This window comes from Mustela nivalis (assembly GCF_964662115.1).
Source record: "Mustela nivalis genome assembly, chromosome: 17".
NCBI classification, from domain to species: Eukaryota; Metazoa; Chordata; class Mammalia; order Carnivora; family Mustelidae; genus Mustela; species Mustela nivalis.
This window is the reverse complement of record NC_139036.1, coordinates 23,850,240-23,866,414: the sequence shown is the minus strand read 5'-3', so window position 1 is coordinate 23,866,414 and position 16,175 is coordinate 23,850,240. Positions and strand designations below refer to the sequence as shown.

The 16,175-nt window shown below is 53.9% G+C and overlaps 1 protein-coding gene across 1 annotated transcript in view; it reads left to right on the top strand.

Annotated features, from left to right (window-relative positions):
- Positions 1 to 1,553: 1,553 nt before the first annotated feature.
- Positions 1,554 to 16,175, top strand: part of ASIC2 (acid sensing ion channel subunit 2) — a 251,841-nt gene continuing 237,219 nt past the window's right edge. Inside the window, exon 1 of the mRNA XM_082707343.1 lies at positions 1,554 to 2,283. Coding sequence (XP_082563469.1) covers positions 1,570 to 2,283 — 714 coding nt within the window. The 5' untranslated portion in view covers positions 1,554 to 1,569. The remainder of the gene's footprint in view (positions 2,284 to 16,175) is intronic.

Genomic DNA, 16,175 nt, shown 5'->3' with positions numbered 1-16,175 from the left:
CGCGAGATACACAGAAATACCCGTTCACACATACACACGCACAGCCTACCCACACTCAGGGCGCGACACCCTCACACACTTGTTCACAGGCCCACATTACACAGAGGATGACTCTCCGTAGGGCCCATTTCCCAGCCTGGAGTGTTCTCGCACTTATCTACATAGGGCCCCACAACCGGTTGTACCCCACATTTCTCCCACAAGCCCGCACCCCCGGGGCACATCTGTGCAGCGCCTCCCCCACCCGGCAGCCGGCTCCAGCAAGAGGCTTCCCGCTCGGTGTGCAGCGGCCACAGTGGCCAGGAATTAAAATGCAGCGAGGAGGAGCCGGGCGCGTCAGCACCGCGTCTCCAGGAGCGCACAGCGCCCGCCGCCGCCGCCCCGCCCGCCCGGAGCCGTGGGGCCAGCGAGCTGAGGAGCAGGTGCTCTAAGCCCAGCCGCGCCAGCGTCGCGCGGCCGCTGCCCAAGTTCGCCCGGGGCCCGAGGAGGGCCGGGCAACCGGGAGAGGAGCGCAGCCGCCCTCGCCGCCGCCGCCGCGGGCTTGGAGTCTTGAGAGAAGGAGGCGCGGAGCAGCGAGTTCGGGTCACCCCGCCGAGAGAGGTGCAGCCGGGGCTCCGCAGTCCCCAGCTCCTGGCGCCGTTGGGGCAGGGAGAAGAACAGGCAGGGGGACAGCGAAGCCGACGTTTTCTGGAGACTCGAGGCTCCCCGGAGAGTCGAGGGGAGAAGCGACACTTTCCTCTGGCCGGAAGCCCGGAAGGGGCCCAGCAGCGAGCAGCCTCCCGCAGGACGCCCCGAGAAACCCCAAGCCCCGGGCGAGAGCGGGCGCGTCGTACGCAGGGCTCGGGCGCGGGACTTAGGGGAGCCTTCGAGGGTGTCGGCCAAGCGCAGCCCGCGGAGCAGTGAGCGATCTCGCAGGGAAGGGGACGAGCGCAGCGGCCGGCTGAGCGACCCCTCGCCCCTGTACACACCCACCCCACCCGCGGCGCCTGAGCCGCGGTGCGCCTCTGGGGGCGCTCGTTCCCTGGCGCCTTCTCTCCCGGGTCCCAGCACCGCTGGGCTACCGGCTGGGCTGGCGGGGCCCTTAGGGATGTCCAAAGCAGGCATGGTGGCCGAGTGGCTGCTCTCCCCGGACCAGCGTAAAAGCTGGGGTTAGGCGGAGCAGGGGGGACTCGGCGCAGGGTCCCCCGAGGTCCAAGACGAGGGGAGGCGGGCGCAGCGCCCGGGCACCGGAGAGGCGGCGCCCGGTGGGGCCCCTCTAGAGGTAGCGGCCGGGCCAGGCACTCTGCAGGAAGACTAGGGGCCCGGAGAGCCCGGGAGGCGCTCGGGAGAGGCCAGGGCCAGGGGCGGCGGGCCGAAGCAGCGCTCCGTCCCGGGCGGGCGCCCGCGGAGGCGGCGGCGGCGGCGCCGGGCGGGCATGCCGCGCCACCGGAGCTCCTTTCGGGCGCACGCTTCCCTGGCGCGGGCTGCGCGCGGCGGCTGCTGCTGCTGCTTCCACTGCTGCTGCGGACTCCCATGGCGGCTCCGCCCGGCCGGGGCTGCCGCCGCTGCTGCCAGCCGCGGGCTGAATGAATGAGCCGGAGCGGCGGAGCCCGGCTGCCCGCGGCCGCGCTCACCGGCCCGGGACGCTTCCGCATGGCCCGCGAGGAGCCGGCGCCGGCGGCGGTGGCGGCGGCCGGGCAGCCCGGGGGCGACCGGGGCGGCGAGCGCGAGCGGGCGCTGCAGGGGCCGGGGGTCGCCCGCAGGGGGCGGCCGTCGCTGAGCCGCGCTAAACTGCACGGGCTGCGGCACATGTGCGCCGGGCGCACGGCGGCGGGGGGCTCCTTCCAGCGGCGGGCGCTGTGGGTGCTGGCCTTCTGCACGTCCCTCGGCTTGCTGCTGTCCTGGTCCTCGAACCGCCTGCTCTACTGGCTCAGCTTCCCGTCGCACACGCGGGTGCACCGCGAGTGGAGTCGCCAGCTGCCCTTCCCCGCCGTCACCGTGTGCAACAACAACCCTCTGCGCTTCCCGCGCCTCTCCAAGGGGGACCTCTACTACGCCGGCCACTGGCTCGGGCTGCTGCTGCCCAACCGCACCGCACGCCCGCTCGTCAGCGAGCTGCTGCGGGGCGACGAGCCGCGCCGCCAGTGGTTCCGCAAGCTGGCCGACTTCCGCCTCTTCCTGCCGCCGCGCCACTTCGAGGGCATCAGCGCCGCCTTCATGGACCGCCTGGGCCACCAGCTCGAGGACATGCTGCTCTCCTGCAAGTACCGCGGCGAGCTCTGCGGCCCGCACAACTTCTCCTCCGTGAGTTGCCCTCCGCGCGACCCCGCTCCCCGGACTTCCCTGCGCGCTCCAGAGTCTATAGGCCCTCCCCGCCCTCCTCCCCCAGGGTAGGACACCAGGCCCGTTGGCGGTGAGGTGACATCATTCCAGGACGCCAAGGCGGAACCCACTCTTGGGTCCCCTGAGCCTTGTCCTCCAGGTCGTGGGAAGTTGGACACAAGTGTAGGGGGGGTGACCTTGCTCACTTGTCCCGGCGTCTCTCCTTCCGGTGTCAATCCCCAGGCCCTCAGCTCTTGTCTTTATGGTCCCCTCTGTGAATGCTAGCCCTTTGTCCCGGACCTCACCCCTGGTCCACAGGACTCCTGGCAATTGCCCTGTGTCTGGGGTGAAGGGATGGGACAAGAGGGAAGCACGCCTTACTGGTGGGTTTGTTGTTTTGGGGAAAATCAACAAGAAGCTCTTCAAAACGGGGCCATCAGCAAAATCGCGCTGCTCTAAGCAGCTTCTGCCCGAGTTCCAAAACACTTGGAATCTAGGAGGACTTGGGAGGAAACGCCCAGAATATGAACTGACACTGAAACTGTAGCTGCTTAGGTGGAGAACTCAGCAGCCCCTTCTGCTGTTTTTTTAAAATAAAGCCCTGTCTTGAGCATCCAAGGGAATTGAGAGCAGTGGGCATCTGTGGGGTCCTTGACCCCTGGAGGTGAGTGTGTGTCCTGGGCCAGAGGAGCCATCCCCCTGCCTTGGGGAAAACAGCCTCGGAGAGATATTGATTCGAACACCCGGGGCCAGGAGAAGCTGTGCTTGGGGTTTGTAAACGATTTGCTGTGCTGGTTCCCCCATGCTGTGGGTCTAGATAATGCAGCTGTCAGACAGAAGGTATCTGCCTTGCACGGTCTGCCTTGGAGGAGTTCTTGTGCCAAGCCCCAGCGTGGCACAAGCCTGTCCAGTCATTCATGTGTAAACGCGCCTTAGGTGGGTTTGGGTTTTTCCACTAATGTGGGAAAGGTGGGCTGCGTGTTTATTTGTCATGCTCTGATGGTGATTTTACCAGCCCCTTTGCCTCCCTCCTGACAGTCTTGTATCTGCCCAGGTTCTTCCTGTTGTGGTAAAGGGATGCCACCGTTCCAACAGGTGGTGGCTCAGATGCCTGTCAGGCCAGGCCTCTGATTGGCGAATTGGGCTCGTCCTTGTCTAGGGTGGTGATTCTGGCTTCGGTCTTGCTCTCTTTGCATTGCTTTATGGAGAACAGCCCTGACTTATCCATTCCCTAAACACCCCTCACTTTCTGGGCTTTTCAGCCTGCCTTGGAGGAATCCCTAGCCTACTGGTTCCCCTGCCTGCTTCAGCAAGCGGAGGCTGGTAACGCATGCTTCCAAGTGACCTCCTTTCAGACGTCAAGCACAATGGTGACTTCTACAGAGATGAAGGAATGAGATGAGCAATGCTTTGTTTATGTTTGGCTGATCACTACCTAGCAGCCTCTAAAGTTAGACTCAAGTTCAGTATTATATTCAACTCTCAGCAACCCCTGGCTTCAGCTTCAAGTTGTGTAACGGGTCTCACCAAATAGAATCGTGCATGATGGCTCTACACGTGTGCAGAATTAAATCCCAACAGCCAGTGTTCACTTTTGACATTCCCACAACCCTGCATTAGCAAGGAGTTTTCTTCCCATTTTACAGATGAGGAAAATGAGGCTCCATGATGCTCCAAAGCTCAGAGCCAGTAAGTTGAAAGTTCAGCTTTGCAAACCATCAGATGCGTTACATGGAAGCCACACATAGCCTTCCTCTCTGAGCCGGGGCTTCTCTTCTATTAGAAGACCCTCTACATAGGACTCTTACCCTCCCCCACCCTACCAGCTCCCACCCCTTCTCTGAGCATGGCTGGGAGAGTGGCAAGTGGAGCCCCCCTAGGGGGTGCAGGTAGTCATAGCTTTGACCGCATGCTATGGGGGCCTAACCCACCTCATACGGTACCTTTAGGAACCACCTGACCTCAGTCTCCCCAGCAGGGATGACCATGAGTTGAAGCAACCAGGACCCTTCCCACGGGGGCACACCCTTCTCTCACTAGCCTGTACCCTGCCTACCTTCAGCTGAAGAGCTTGCAGGCACCGCCGCCCCCCCACCCAAGCAAAACAAATATCTCTATTCCACAAGGATGTGTTTCTGGAGACTCAAGTGACCCCTGGTGGCTGGCTTTCTATCATGACCCTGCACTGGGACTTTCCAGCCCTTTAACACTTCATGCTGTAGTTTTTTCCAAGGATCTCAGAATTAAAGGCTGCAGCATCCTTTTTCTCTGTGGAAGCCAGAAGCCAGGAGAGCGTCAAATACAGAGCAGACCTTCAGGAGTATTTTTCCAGTAACTACAAGACCCTGGCTCAGACCTTTGTTGTCTTTGGTGGTGGGGACTCTAGGGTAGCAGGTAAGAGCAGGAAGGCTGAAGCTACCGGGATGGTTCAGATCCTGAGATTACCACTTACTGTGTGCCCTCCGGACAAGTGGCTTAGCCTCTCTGTTCTTTAGTTTCCTACTCCATCTAGTGGAGGTAACAAATATGTCATATTTGTTGTGCCTAGATGGATGGATGGATGGATGGATGGATGGATGGATTGACAGATGGGCATATGCATATACATAAAGAGGGTGGGCTCTTAAGGCAATGCTGGCCCCCATCAAAATGTTGCCTTTAAATGATACTTGCCTCCTACCTGGTCCGTTGACCTCCAGGTCAGTGCTCCCTCCCCGCCCCCATCCACCCTCTGTACTACAGCCAGAGTACTCTTTCCAAAGTTCTACTCAAAGCATATCATCCCACCTCTTAAACCCCTTAAAATCCCAGGCTGTCCTCAGGCTCGGCACCTGCACCTTGCCTTGCTTCTTGCCCCAGTCTCTCTGGTACCGCATACCAAAGCTCTGTGAACAGCTTACAACAGCGGGACCACCGCTCCCCAGTCCTCTCTGCCTTGCTCCCCGCAGTCCTCTGCTGCTGTAAGTGCTCCCTGCCTCCGCACCCCCATCCTGCACACACTGCTTCGCCTGCCTCAGGATACAACTCATCCTTTAGCATCCAGCCCTGGGGGCTCTGCTTGGGAGCTCATCCTGACTGCCTCACTCTCCACTTCCAATCACCAAGCAACTGATGCCTTCCTCCTTTCTACCTCTCTGCTGCCCCATTGAGGTGTCAGGCCTCACACCTACTGGTCTGTGTCTGTCCCTCCCTCCAGAGTCAACGTCTGATTTCCTCAACCTCTCCAGCACCCGGCACAGAGGCTGACACATAAATGTTGAGGAAAGGTCTGGGTAATGAATCCCTTCACCAGGTGCCCCCAAGACTTATTCTTGTCTTGGAAGACCCTCACCAAGACACTTGGCTTAGTTTCTCTAGGGAACACCAGTGGAATGCATTTCCAATAAGGAAATACCCAGGCGGTTCCTGGGCATTTATTCCTGTGTGGGTTAGAGGCGGGGAGTGCAGAGCAGTATACCAAGCATTCCCCAAAAGCCTGTGCTTCCCAAGCCCGAAGAGGACCAGTGCAACAGGTGAAGAATGGGGTCTCAGAGGAAGCCTTTGGGGGTATGTGCCAGCTGGCCGCCAAAGTCTCCTTCCACCTGGCTAGTCTCACGTCTGGAAATAAACTTGGCCAGGGAGAGAGGAGTATTGTGAAGAGGCATGTCCGTTGGCTTTTATTCTCCGGTCCATTCAGGGTGTGTTTATTTGCAGCTCCTCTGTTTGTTACAGCTGTGAAAGGGTTAATCACTCAGGGGCAGGACAAAGCAGCTCCTGCTTTTCAATGCCCATGTTCTTTCTCTGGCCCTAGCAGAGGACCCCTGGCTCTGCTTTGCACACTCTGGCCCTCCTGGATTGTCCTGGGGGTGGAGGGAAGCGGCCTTCCCAGTAAGTGGCAGGACGCAGAACTGTGAGGCTGAGATAGCTGGGACCAGGGCCTCCAGGGAGGGAGGGAGGGGTTGGGGACACGGGCTGACAGGGCAATCAGGGTCATCTTCAAGAACAAGGAGCAGCGACCCTCTCTGGGGGATGGCATGGTTCAGGGGAGGCATCAGCCAGACCTAGCATGGGCCTCTGGCTCTGCCGCCTTCTAGCTGTGTGCCTTGGGCAGATGCTTGACTCTCGTACCTCTGGTAATAGTGCCTGCCTCACCCTGCTGGGACGAAGACATGTGGGCAGAGGCTGATTGTATGATTTGGATCAAGAGATTAGCACAGTCCTCATATCTGGGGGTAGCAATTATAAATTATTCTCAAGATATAATTATCATATCTTACCGTGACCACTTGAGTGGGGATAGGCTCATTTCCTGGTTCATTCACTCCATCAACCTGTGTCTGTTGAGTGTCCACACTATGTCAAGCTCTGTCCTAGCTGCCGGGGGCATAAAACAAAATAATTAATTATTAACATGAATATTACTTACGGCTAAGGTATGAGACGTGTGAACAGATGCCTATACAGAGTGCCCGGGTGCAATGTGGGCTTAGAAGAGTCTCCAGGTGAGACTGGGCACCTCCGAAGGCTTCCTGGAGGAGGTGACATATAAACTGAGTCGTGAAGGCTAGCTAGGATTTCCAAGATAGAGAAAAGAGGGAGAGGGGGACAGCATGTATGAGTGTGAGTCCAGAGGTTGTGAAACGGTGAGGTTGAATACAGGCTTCTAGGCCCTGAGAATGGTTCGGGGTATCTGGAGGGAGGGGCCGGAGGCCTTGAGGAGGAGGAGAGCAGAAGTGTGATAACACAATGCTATGATGGATGCCTGGGGGTCAAACTACATTTTTAAACTCTGTAGTAAATCTCTGACTTCTTTCGCTTCTGGCTATTAGACCATGGAGGGTGCCCTCTGTGTCATCCGTGTCCCACCCCCATTCCTCACTCCATCAGGGCCATTCCTCCCTGAACCCTTCCCCTTTTCTTGCCCCCCCCCCCTTTTGCTGGGGTCAACCTTGAGCCCAGATTTGGGTCTAGTCTGTGTACCAAAAGCCAAGGAAAGAGCATTTGGTTTCATCACACTTTGTCCCAGCAAGTGGGCTGACTGCTCTGAGCCAGCGACAGAAAACAAGAAATCATTTTAGCAACATATTGTTTAAAATCAGCAAATTCGGTTGAAACGGTGCTAGACCAGGCAGTCCAGTAGTTGTGAGGATGGATGGCTTTAGGGAGGCAAGAAAGATACTTCTGCCTTTAGAGAAAGAGGAGTAAACGAGCTAATACATGTAAAGTGCTGAGAACAGTTTCTGGCACCAAGTAAAGGACTCCATAAATGTGAGCTATTTCCTTTATTATTACTTGCAGCGAGCGATCTGAGTGAAGGACGAAGGCAAATAGCGTTGGGCAGCTGTGATACGCCAGGCCCGGGCTGGGCACACTGCATGCCATCTCCATTCTTGCAATAACCCTAAAAGGTTGTGTGATCACTCACATTTTACAGATGGGCAATTGCAGCTCAGGGAGGGACTGTAATCTGCCCGGAGTCACAGAGCCAGCAGGTGGCAAACCTGGAATCTGAACCCAAGTCCTCCGGATGGAGAAGTAGCAGCGGGGGTGGGAGGTGGGGGTGTGCTGGGAAGACCGAGCCAGCCTCAGCGCTGCCCTGACCAGCCGTGTGACTTTGGCCTCAGGATCTTCCTCTGTGAAAGGAGGGCATGTGCCAAATGACCAAAGGGACTTAGCTGAGAAGTTCTCCGTCCAAGGGAGCAGTCAGGGGAAAATACGGCTTAACTACTGCAGATGGCCTGGGCTTTTCAGCCAACCGTCTCTTTTCTTTGCAGAGCTGAAACAGTGATTAAGGGGGAAATGTACAAGTTATTGAAGTGCTGGAGATAGGATGGCGATTAAACAGACATTTATACAAGGAACACGAGAAGAACTCTACCAGTGATTTTACTTTGGGGAAATTAGTTTAGGGAATCCAATGTAAACTCTACTCAGGTCTGCAGATATCCAAATGGACCGTCAGGTTGATTTTGATAGTGGCTGCTTGGGGGCTACTGTGGTCAGTCGTGAGCACTTCAATCAGATGTCTGCCCAGTTGAGAGGGGCTGGAGGAGTAACCAGACCATTTGGTTTATACACCCATCGCTTTGACTCTCCTAAGTGGTTTGCTTGGATCAGCCATTCAGAGATCCAGCCAACCAACACCCATGGAGTGCCTAGTGAGTGCCAAGCAGTGGGCCACAAAGATGACAATAAATTTACTCGGTTTCTGGTAAATAGGCCTGCGAGGGTCAGTGTGCTTCATGGGGGTGATGGGGGCCTGAAAGGAGCTACCCGTCACACAGGGAGATGACCAGTCATGGGACAGCCCAGGATCTGGATTGTGCACCTGTCATGTAAATAGTTGTGTCAATTTCACCAGCTTCGAATGGGGGTTATGGAACCCATTTTACAGATGAGAAAGCTGAGGCTTGAGAAGGCACAAAGTCACTGCTGGAGGGCAGCAGAGCCAGGATTCAAACGAAGGTCCATCCAGCCCCAAAGCTGACACTCTTTTTTTCTATGACCCCATTCTGCCAATGCTCAGAGATGCCAGTAAGTCCCAGTCCTTCCAGATAAGTTATCCTTCACCACCTTTCAAACCTTAGCTGGAAGTCTCTTTCACTCTAAATTGGTGTGGGCCCCCGAAGTCATCCTGCGTTCCGAGGCCCACAACAAGGAGCGGGGACGGCCGTGTATCTTCCCATTCCGTCAGCCACGCAGGGGGATCAGGCGTTGTGAAAAGTCTTTGTTTGGCCATAGTCCAAACTAAATCACTATTTTCGTTCCTTCAGGGACGTTGGTAACTCGTAGTCTTGTCTAACGAAATGTTGCCAAACTGAGCTCCAGCTCAGACCTGCGCTCACAAAGGTGTAAGTCACCTGTCATTGGAACAGGACTCGGTGGTAAAGCAAACGGAAGCCACGAACCCCTTCGGGAAGTTTGTTCTCCTGAGCTTGTCGAGGATCTCCCCTCACACCACTGTTTCTACTACTGATTTGCCCAAGACATCGTTTCCTCGGATTCCACGCAGACGTGTTGAGCTCCTACTCTCTGCCAGGCACGCTTACCTTCATGAGTTTATCTCGCCCCACAACAGATTGGAGAAAAAAGTCTTCTTTTCTCCCTGGTACAGATAAGGAAACAGAGGTACAAAGTGGTTTGCTAACTTGCCCAAGGTCAGAAACAGAAACTCTGAACTCCAGCTTCCAAAGTCCGTGCTCTTGGCACTACATCGGGGTTGATCCCAAAAAGAAACCCCAGTCCAGCTCTGGCCAGCAAACTTGCATTTCCAGTCAGTAAGGGCTTTATTACCGGGATAGGCAATCACAATACGCATTACCGTCTCATTTTATCCCGACAACAGAGGGTGTATTCGCCCCCTGTGGCCTGCCTGACTTCAAAAAGGGGAAGCAACTGGCCTAGGGTCACGTGGCCCAGGAAAAGAGTCAGAATTTGGATTCAGATCTCCTCGGCTCCTCTGTTCCTGCGCAGGGTGGGTGTAAGGGGATTTCACCAACCGTAGCAGATTTTCTTAGGGACAAAGCAGTGGGGCCCTGAGTGCCTTGCAGAAAAGGATCAGTGCTTAGACTGGCTACTGCAGAGAGGTGATGATTTCCTCCTTTATCTCTGCCCCGAGACTTCCTGCCTTCCCAGGCAGGGAAGTAGCCTTCCCAGTATACTCCAGTTAACTGTGGATGAATGGAGAGCACTCTAGGGCCATGCTTCTCAAACTTCAGCATACCCAGATTCCTGGGCCCCTGCAGAGACCCTGATCTGCTGGGTCTGGAACAGGGCCCAAGCTTTGCGTTTCTGAAAGTTGCCACATGATGCAGATGCTGCTGGTCCGTGGACCACACTTGGAGAGGCAAAGCCCATCTGAGGGCTCCCTAAAGTCCCTTGAGTGCTGCAAAAAAGAGATCAGTGGGCTGTCTCCATAAGGCATGAGTCACTGGGTCTATAAACGTGCACGGGGAATGTGAATGTCCACTCTGGCATGGCCAGTGTCCATTAAACCAAAATGCAAAGGCCATCTGGTAGGCTGAATAATGGCCCCTTGAAATGGCCACAGCCTCCTCCCTAGAACCTGTGAATGTATTCCCTGACATAGCAAAAGGGGATTCATAGATAATTAAGGGTTTTGAGATGGGAAGATTATCCTGAATTATCCAGGGGAGCTCAACGTAATCACCAGAATCTTTATGGGGGGGGGGGGGCATAAGGGTCGGAAGGAGACATCACCACGGAATCAGAGACCAGAGAGTCAGAAGACTCTGTAGTTCGAAGACACTACATTGATAGCTTTGAAGATGGAGGAAGAACCCACGAGTCAAGGAAAGCAGGTGGCCTTTAGAGGCTGGAGAGGCAAAGGAAACATTCTCCCCCCAGAGCTTCCAGAAGGAATGCAGCCTGGCTGACAGCTTCATTTTAGCCCTCTGACCTCCAGAACTATATGCTAATATGTTTGTGTGGCTTGAAGGAATTATGTCTGTGGTGGTTCATCTCAGCAGCAACAGAAAACTCACAGCAGCTTCCTCGGTTGTATAAAACTCTCTCTACTACACACCTGACTCCGCATATTGAACCAGGCTGGGTAGGTTTAGATCAGGGTGTGTTCTAAAGCCAAAAAAAATAAAAGAATCCAGGACAAACAAGCAGCGAGGCTTAAAAAAATAGTCAAGGTGAGGGTATTTAACTATGCCTATACTCGCGCAAGATTGGGAGTTTGGACCCCAGAATCTTAGAAAAGAGGTGGTTGGAGAACGAGGAAGGAGGTGGCGTCAGGAGTGAGACAGACTCCAGTTCAAAGCCCCGGTCCTCCGGATCCTAACTGGGTGACTGTCGGGAGTTGCTTACCTTCACTGGGACTCTGTTTCCCTGTTTGTAGAACGGAGATCATACCTCCCAAGCAGGCTGGTTGTGAAACTTACAGGCAACATATTAATCCATTGAAAAATTATTTCTTGAGAGGCAGCTCTGGTCTAGTCCTGGTGGATACAAGTTGAGTATCAATGTAGAACGTACCCCTGCTCTCTTAACTATAAAAGCACAGACGTGTAGGCACCGGCTACATGTAAGCTCTCACTGTCATCCTCCTCATCATTACTAACAGGTGACGCCCCTCACTTCCAAGGAAGACTTCCGGTCCCTGGAGGAATCATGTGCTAACAGTGGCCTCCTCTGTATCGTCACAGTCCCAGCCAGGATCCTCTTGTAGCTTTCATGTCACACACCTCCATGGGTAGGTCAGCGCCTTTTAGGGTCGCTTCCCCCACTTTAGTACCCCGACCAAAGTGGAAAAATCAGAGAGGGAGAATGAGTTGCTCGAGGTCACCTCGAAAGTCCCGGGGAAGCTTGAAAGACCCTGAGGATGTCTGTGCTTAAGCCCATAGACGATGCTTTTGTATCACAGGAGTATCTGTTTCTTCCTCTGAGAACTTACTCTTTTCCCAAAATATGTATGCTGGTCATCCCCTTCTGATTCCAGTGGCATATCTGATCTGAAGGTTGTTGATGCTCTGATCTCTGAAGTGAAGGGTTTAATCTTCTCTTGGAACCCCTCCCAACGAAAATTATTTTCCCACTTTGAAATGGCAGGGGCATCCACTGTGAACTCACATCCATAAATCTAAGCCTACAGCTCAGGAAAGCAGATGAGCTTTGATTCTGCTTCTCAGTACAGTCTCACAGAGCAAATTATGGCAAGAATTTGATTTATAGAAGCACCTCAAAGGCTCTGGAGTGAGACGCGTGTTTATTCACTTTATTACCGTTTATTTTACACTATCTCTTTATGCTCCCTGCACATGGATTTGAAAGACTATTTGGATAGATGCTTATGACCTGCCAGTTTGCACAGCCCTGTTGAGGAACATGGATCTCTTTGGCAATGCTGCCAACGGCTCACGACGGGGGTCCTTCTACCCGCGCAGATACAACACGCAGGCTTGGAGGCCCTGGCCCAGGGTTCTCGCCCGAACTTCCCCAGCTCTGAGCTTCTGAGGTTCTTGATGTATATCTCCAGCTGCAAGCCAGGGATGTATACAGTCAGGCTTGATTTAAGATTCAAATATCTCAGAACAGCTGGGGATATTTAACATCGCTATAATTACATTACATTTTTGACAGTACATGGAGTGAGAGCCTTTGTGTGTGTGTGTGTGTGTGTGTGTGTGCGTGTGTGTGGTTGAATATGCGATGAGCATCAAATATTTTAACCAGCCAGGGAAACACAACTGCATATTTCACACCCAAGTAGTTTTGTTTTTAAAATGCCTGGGGTCGGAGTCCATTGTCGTTAAGTCTCTGGAAAGGCAAAAGCCCCATCCCTGTGGCCGGGGAGCTTGGTTAGCTGGGTCGCCAAGAGAAGGGAAAAGGCCGGAGTTCAGAGGGTACCCCTGCACGTCCGGGTGACCCGTGAAGGCTAGGATGTCACTCCCGTCCACTCTCCGTGGCGTGAAAAGGAAGCCGAGGGTCGGAGAACAACTGGAAACTTGCGAGAAGCAACATTGCTGATAAATGACAAAGCTAGGGTCAGCTCAAGCCTCTGTAGAGACGTGGCCGACAATTTGGGGGTCCTGGCTGAAGGCAAGAGGTGGGACGGAGGAGCGGAAACAGGCAGAGAAGACCAACCGTGTGCCCACTCTGTGCCTCCCGTCCATCTTCCCCAGCCCTCTAGGATGCCACCCTTGGATCCAGTCCTCTTATGTCCATTTTACAGATGATAGAACCAAAACTCATAGGCAAGTAGAGAAGCAGTGATGGGGATTGCACCTCACGTTCTTAGAGAATCACATCTTGGACAGTTGATTTCCCTTGATCCCTGGCTACCGCTGTTGCCCAACCCACCCCACCCCCTGCCCCTCCCCTGCCACCTGCTCTGAGAATCTTCTCCAGCCAGTGAGGTGGGAAACTCCCTATTACCTTGTCTGACCTCCCTCTCTGCTGGAGTCAGAGGTTCTCCGCCCCGAGTCACAAAGCCAAGTCACTTGGTTGCTGCTCATGCTTTTCTGGTTTCATGCTTTTGTTCAGACTCTCGTTTGCCCCTGGACCTGGTCTGCCATCCCTGCCGGTGAGCCCCATCTGTGCTGCGGGCCGTGGGCTCAGATGGGTGCCAAGTATGCCTGGAAGGGAGCACCAGCCTCTGAGGATGGGCAGGGAGGGTGGAAGGAAGCCTGGCATCTCTGCCCGCACTTTTTTCTGGGGTCTGCATGTTTTTAACCACGTGTAGCTATAACTAATACAAACAAACACAGGAAACAAAAGTACTGTCTGAAAGATTTCCCACCTGTTCTGAGGTTGCCCCACTCCTCTGCATCTGGAAAGGCAGGAAGCTCATCCTTCCAACCAGACTCACAGCCTCTGCCACTCCCAAGGCTCTTTCCTCTCTTGCTCGCTCTTTCTTTCTTTCTTTTTTTTTTTTCCCCCAAGATTTTGTTTATTTATTTGACAGAGAAAGACAGCGAGAGAGGGACACAAGTGGGGGCGGGAGTGGAAGAGAGAAGCAGGCTTCCAGCTGAACAGGGAACCCAATGTGGGGCTCAATCCCAGGACCCTGGGATCATGGCTTGAGGAGAAGGCAGAGGCTTAATGACTGAGCCACCCAGGTGCCCCCCTCTCTTGCTCTTTCACTGCAATCCTTTTCATCTGCTCAGCTTGCTGTCATTAGACCATCACCTCCTGAGGGCAGGGGCGACGCTAGTCTTATGGCCACCCCATTCCTCATAGGTAACAAGGGCTCTGTCTGGATACCGACTAGCCAAAGCGGGAGAAAGGACTCCTTCTGTTGTTCATGAATTCATTCACTGAAGAGTTGTCCAGAGCCCATGTGTGTGGGCTGTTGTGTTCCATATAGGAGAAATGGACAGGGCCCGTCGTCCCTCACGGAGCTCACATTCTGGAGATCGTGCAAGAGCTCCGTGACAATCAGAATGACCGTAAGGCTTGTTTAAGTATCCCCAGCCCCAACCCATGACTACTGAGTCACAATTTATGGGGGAGAGCTCTAGCAATATATTTTTAACACACATCTCCAGGTGATGGAGTTTAGGAAAACATTCTGTGATGAGAGGTTGTGGCACAGATAATATAGAAATAAATGAGTGAACGTGATGGTTTCGATATTAAAGACAGTGAAGGCAAACCAGTCAAGGACCCTGCACTAGGGAATGGCTGGAGGCTCCCTGAAGATGGGGCTAGGGAAAGGACTGATTCTTCTCCAAGGAGATGGCATCTTTGCTGAGAAAGAGAAGCCAGTCAGGGATCCAGGGAAAAGCATTCACGACAGAGGGATCAGCAAACTAAAGGTCTTGGGGATGGAATTAAGGGGCGCCTTCCTTCCAACTCTGGAAATTCCAGCTCCAGTAGCTCCATTCTGTTCTTTGTTCTGTGAGTACATCTGGCTTCTTCCAAAATGGAGCTGCCTCTCTCACCCACACAATGTGAGAGAACAACATGATTCTAGCGGTTCTGGAAATATTGACCTTCGGAATGCTAATGCAACGTAGCCTTAGGTCCTTAGGCTGAGCTCGCTTTGGAAAAAATAACTCTAAGTAAGCAGAAAGAAACAAAAACAAAACACAGTCTCAAGAATCCAACTGCACTTCCCCATCTAAGGGCAGCTCAGTGAGACCAGCGTGGCGGGGCCCTTTCTTTAGAGTGCTACGTCCTGCCTAATTAGTGCCATGTTCCTCTGCTGATTCATCTTCATGAGGGCAAGGTCTGCTACCTTTGACTCCAAGATGGATTTTCCTCATTCATCTTCTAAGGTGTCAGGTCCGAATGGCTGGTTGTCCACACTGAAAACAGGCCCCTTCACGGGCCTTTCTGTTTCCCTGAGCCTGTGTATTTTCCGCCTCTGTTTATCTCCATGACAACTGTGTGATCGAAAAGCAAATGTATTGTTCCCATTTAACAGGTGTGATAGGAAGGCTCAGAGGGGGAACTGGGTTGCCCAAGGGCATCTGGCTAGTACCAGAGCCAGATCAGTCCTGACTCTTGCTCTGATCCTCCCCCTGCCCTCGGTGATGAGTCACACCAGGGGGATAAAAGCCTGTGCCCTTCCACAAGCCTCAAGGTCATGGTCACCTCCTGGGGGAAATCTTCCACAATACCTCTGGAGGGCTTTGCAAAACCTGGTCAGGGAGTTAAACTCTCAGCTAGACGGTGTCTCGGTCACCTGCAAACAGAATTTCTCAAACTTCAATAAATTAACTGCCAACCTTCCATAACAATCACAGTGACCCGTGCATGTCACTGGTGTTGCTGGGGCACAGACCACATTTTAAGCAGCGAGGCTGTAGAAGGTGGAAGGGAAAGGCAGCGTGGAGTAAGAGAGGAAGAAGGGACCGCCTTGTCCTGAATCCCGCCCTGTCCAGGCTAGACTCACAGGAGGCTGATGCTACTTAGAATTACAGTCAGCACAAGGATTGGTAAGTCTCCATTACAGATAACTCTTTCCCTTTGTCTTTATAGGAGACTGAAATAACTAGTCATTTAGGGAGACCGTGTGAATGGAGAAATGACAAGGGAGTGGCAGACCTCCAAAATGAGTCCCCTCCCCCCGCCTCCGCCCGACATTCTGCACCCTCTCCCGACTCTGGGGGTATCAGTGGACGCGTCCGGGAACAGCCTCTAGCTGGATCACAGTAATCACTCTGACTTTGCGCGTTGTGCTGCTCTGATGGGGAGAAGCCTTCAATTTGAAGGAGTCTTGCCAACAACAGGGCGTTCCTGGGTAATGCAGGGAGGAGCCTGTGCTTGTGTTACTCCGAGGCTGTCCGTTCAAATTGCTAAAGCTGCTTGCAAACCATGCCTTGGGCTGTTCACCGGATTGACACGTCATACCCTCATTTGTTATTTCAGTCATTCACTTCTTTGATCATTCTGTTTTCCATCCACTGACTCTCAGAGTCATC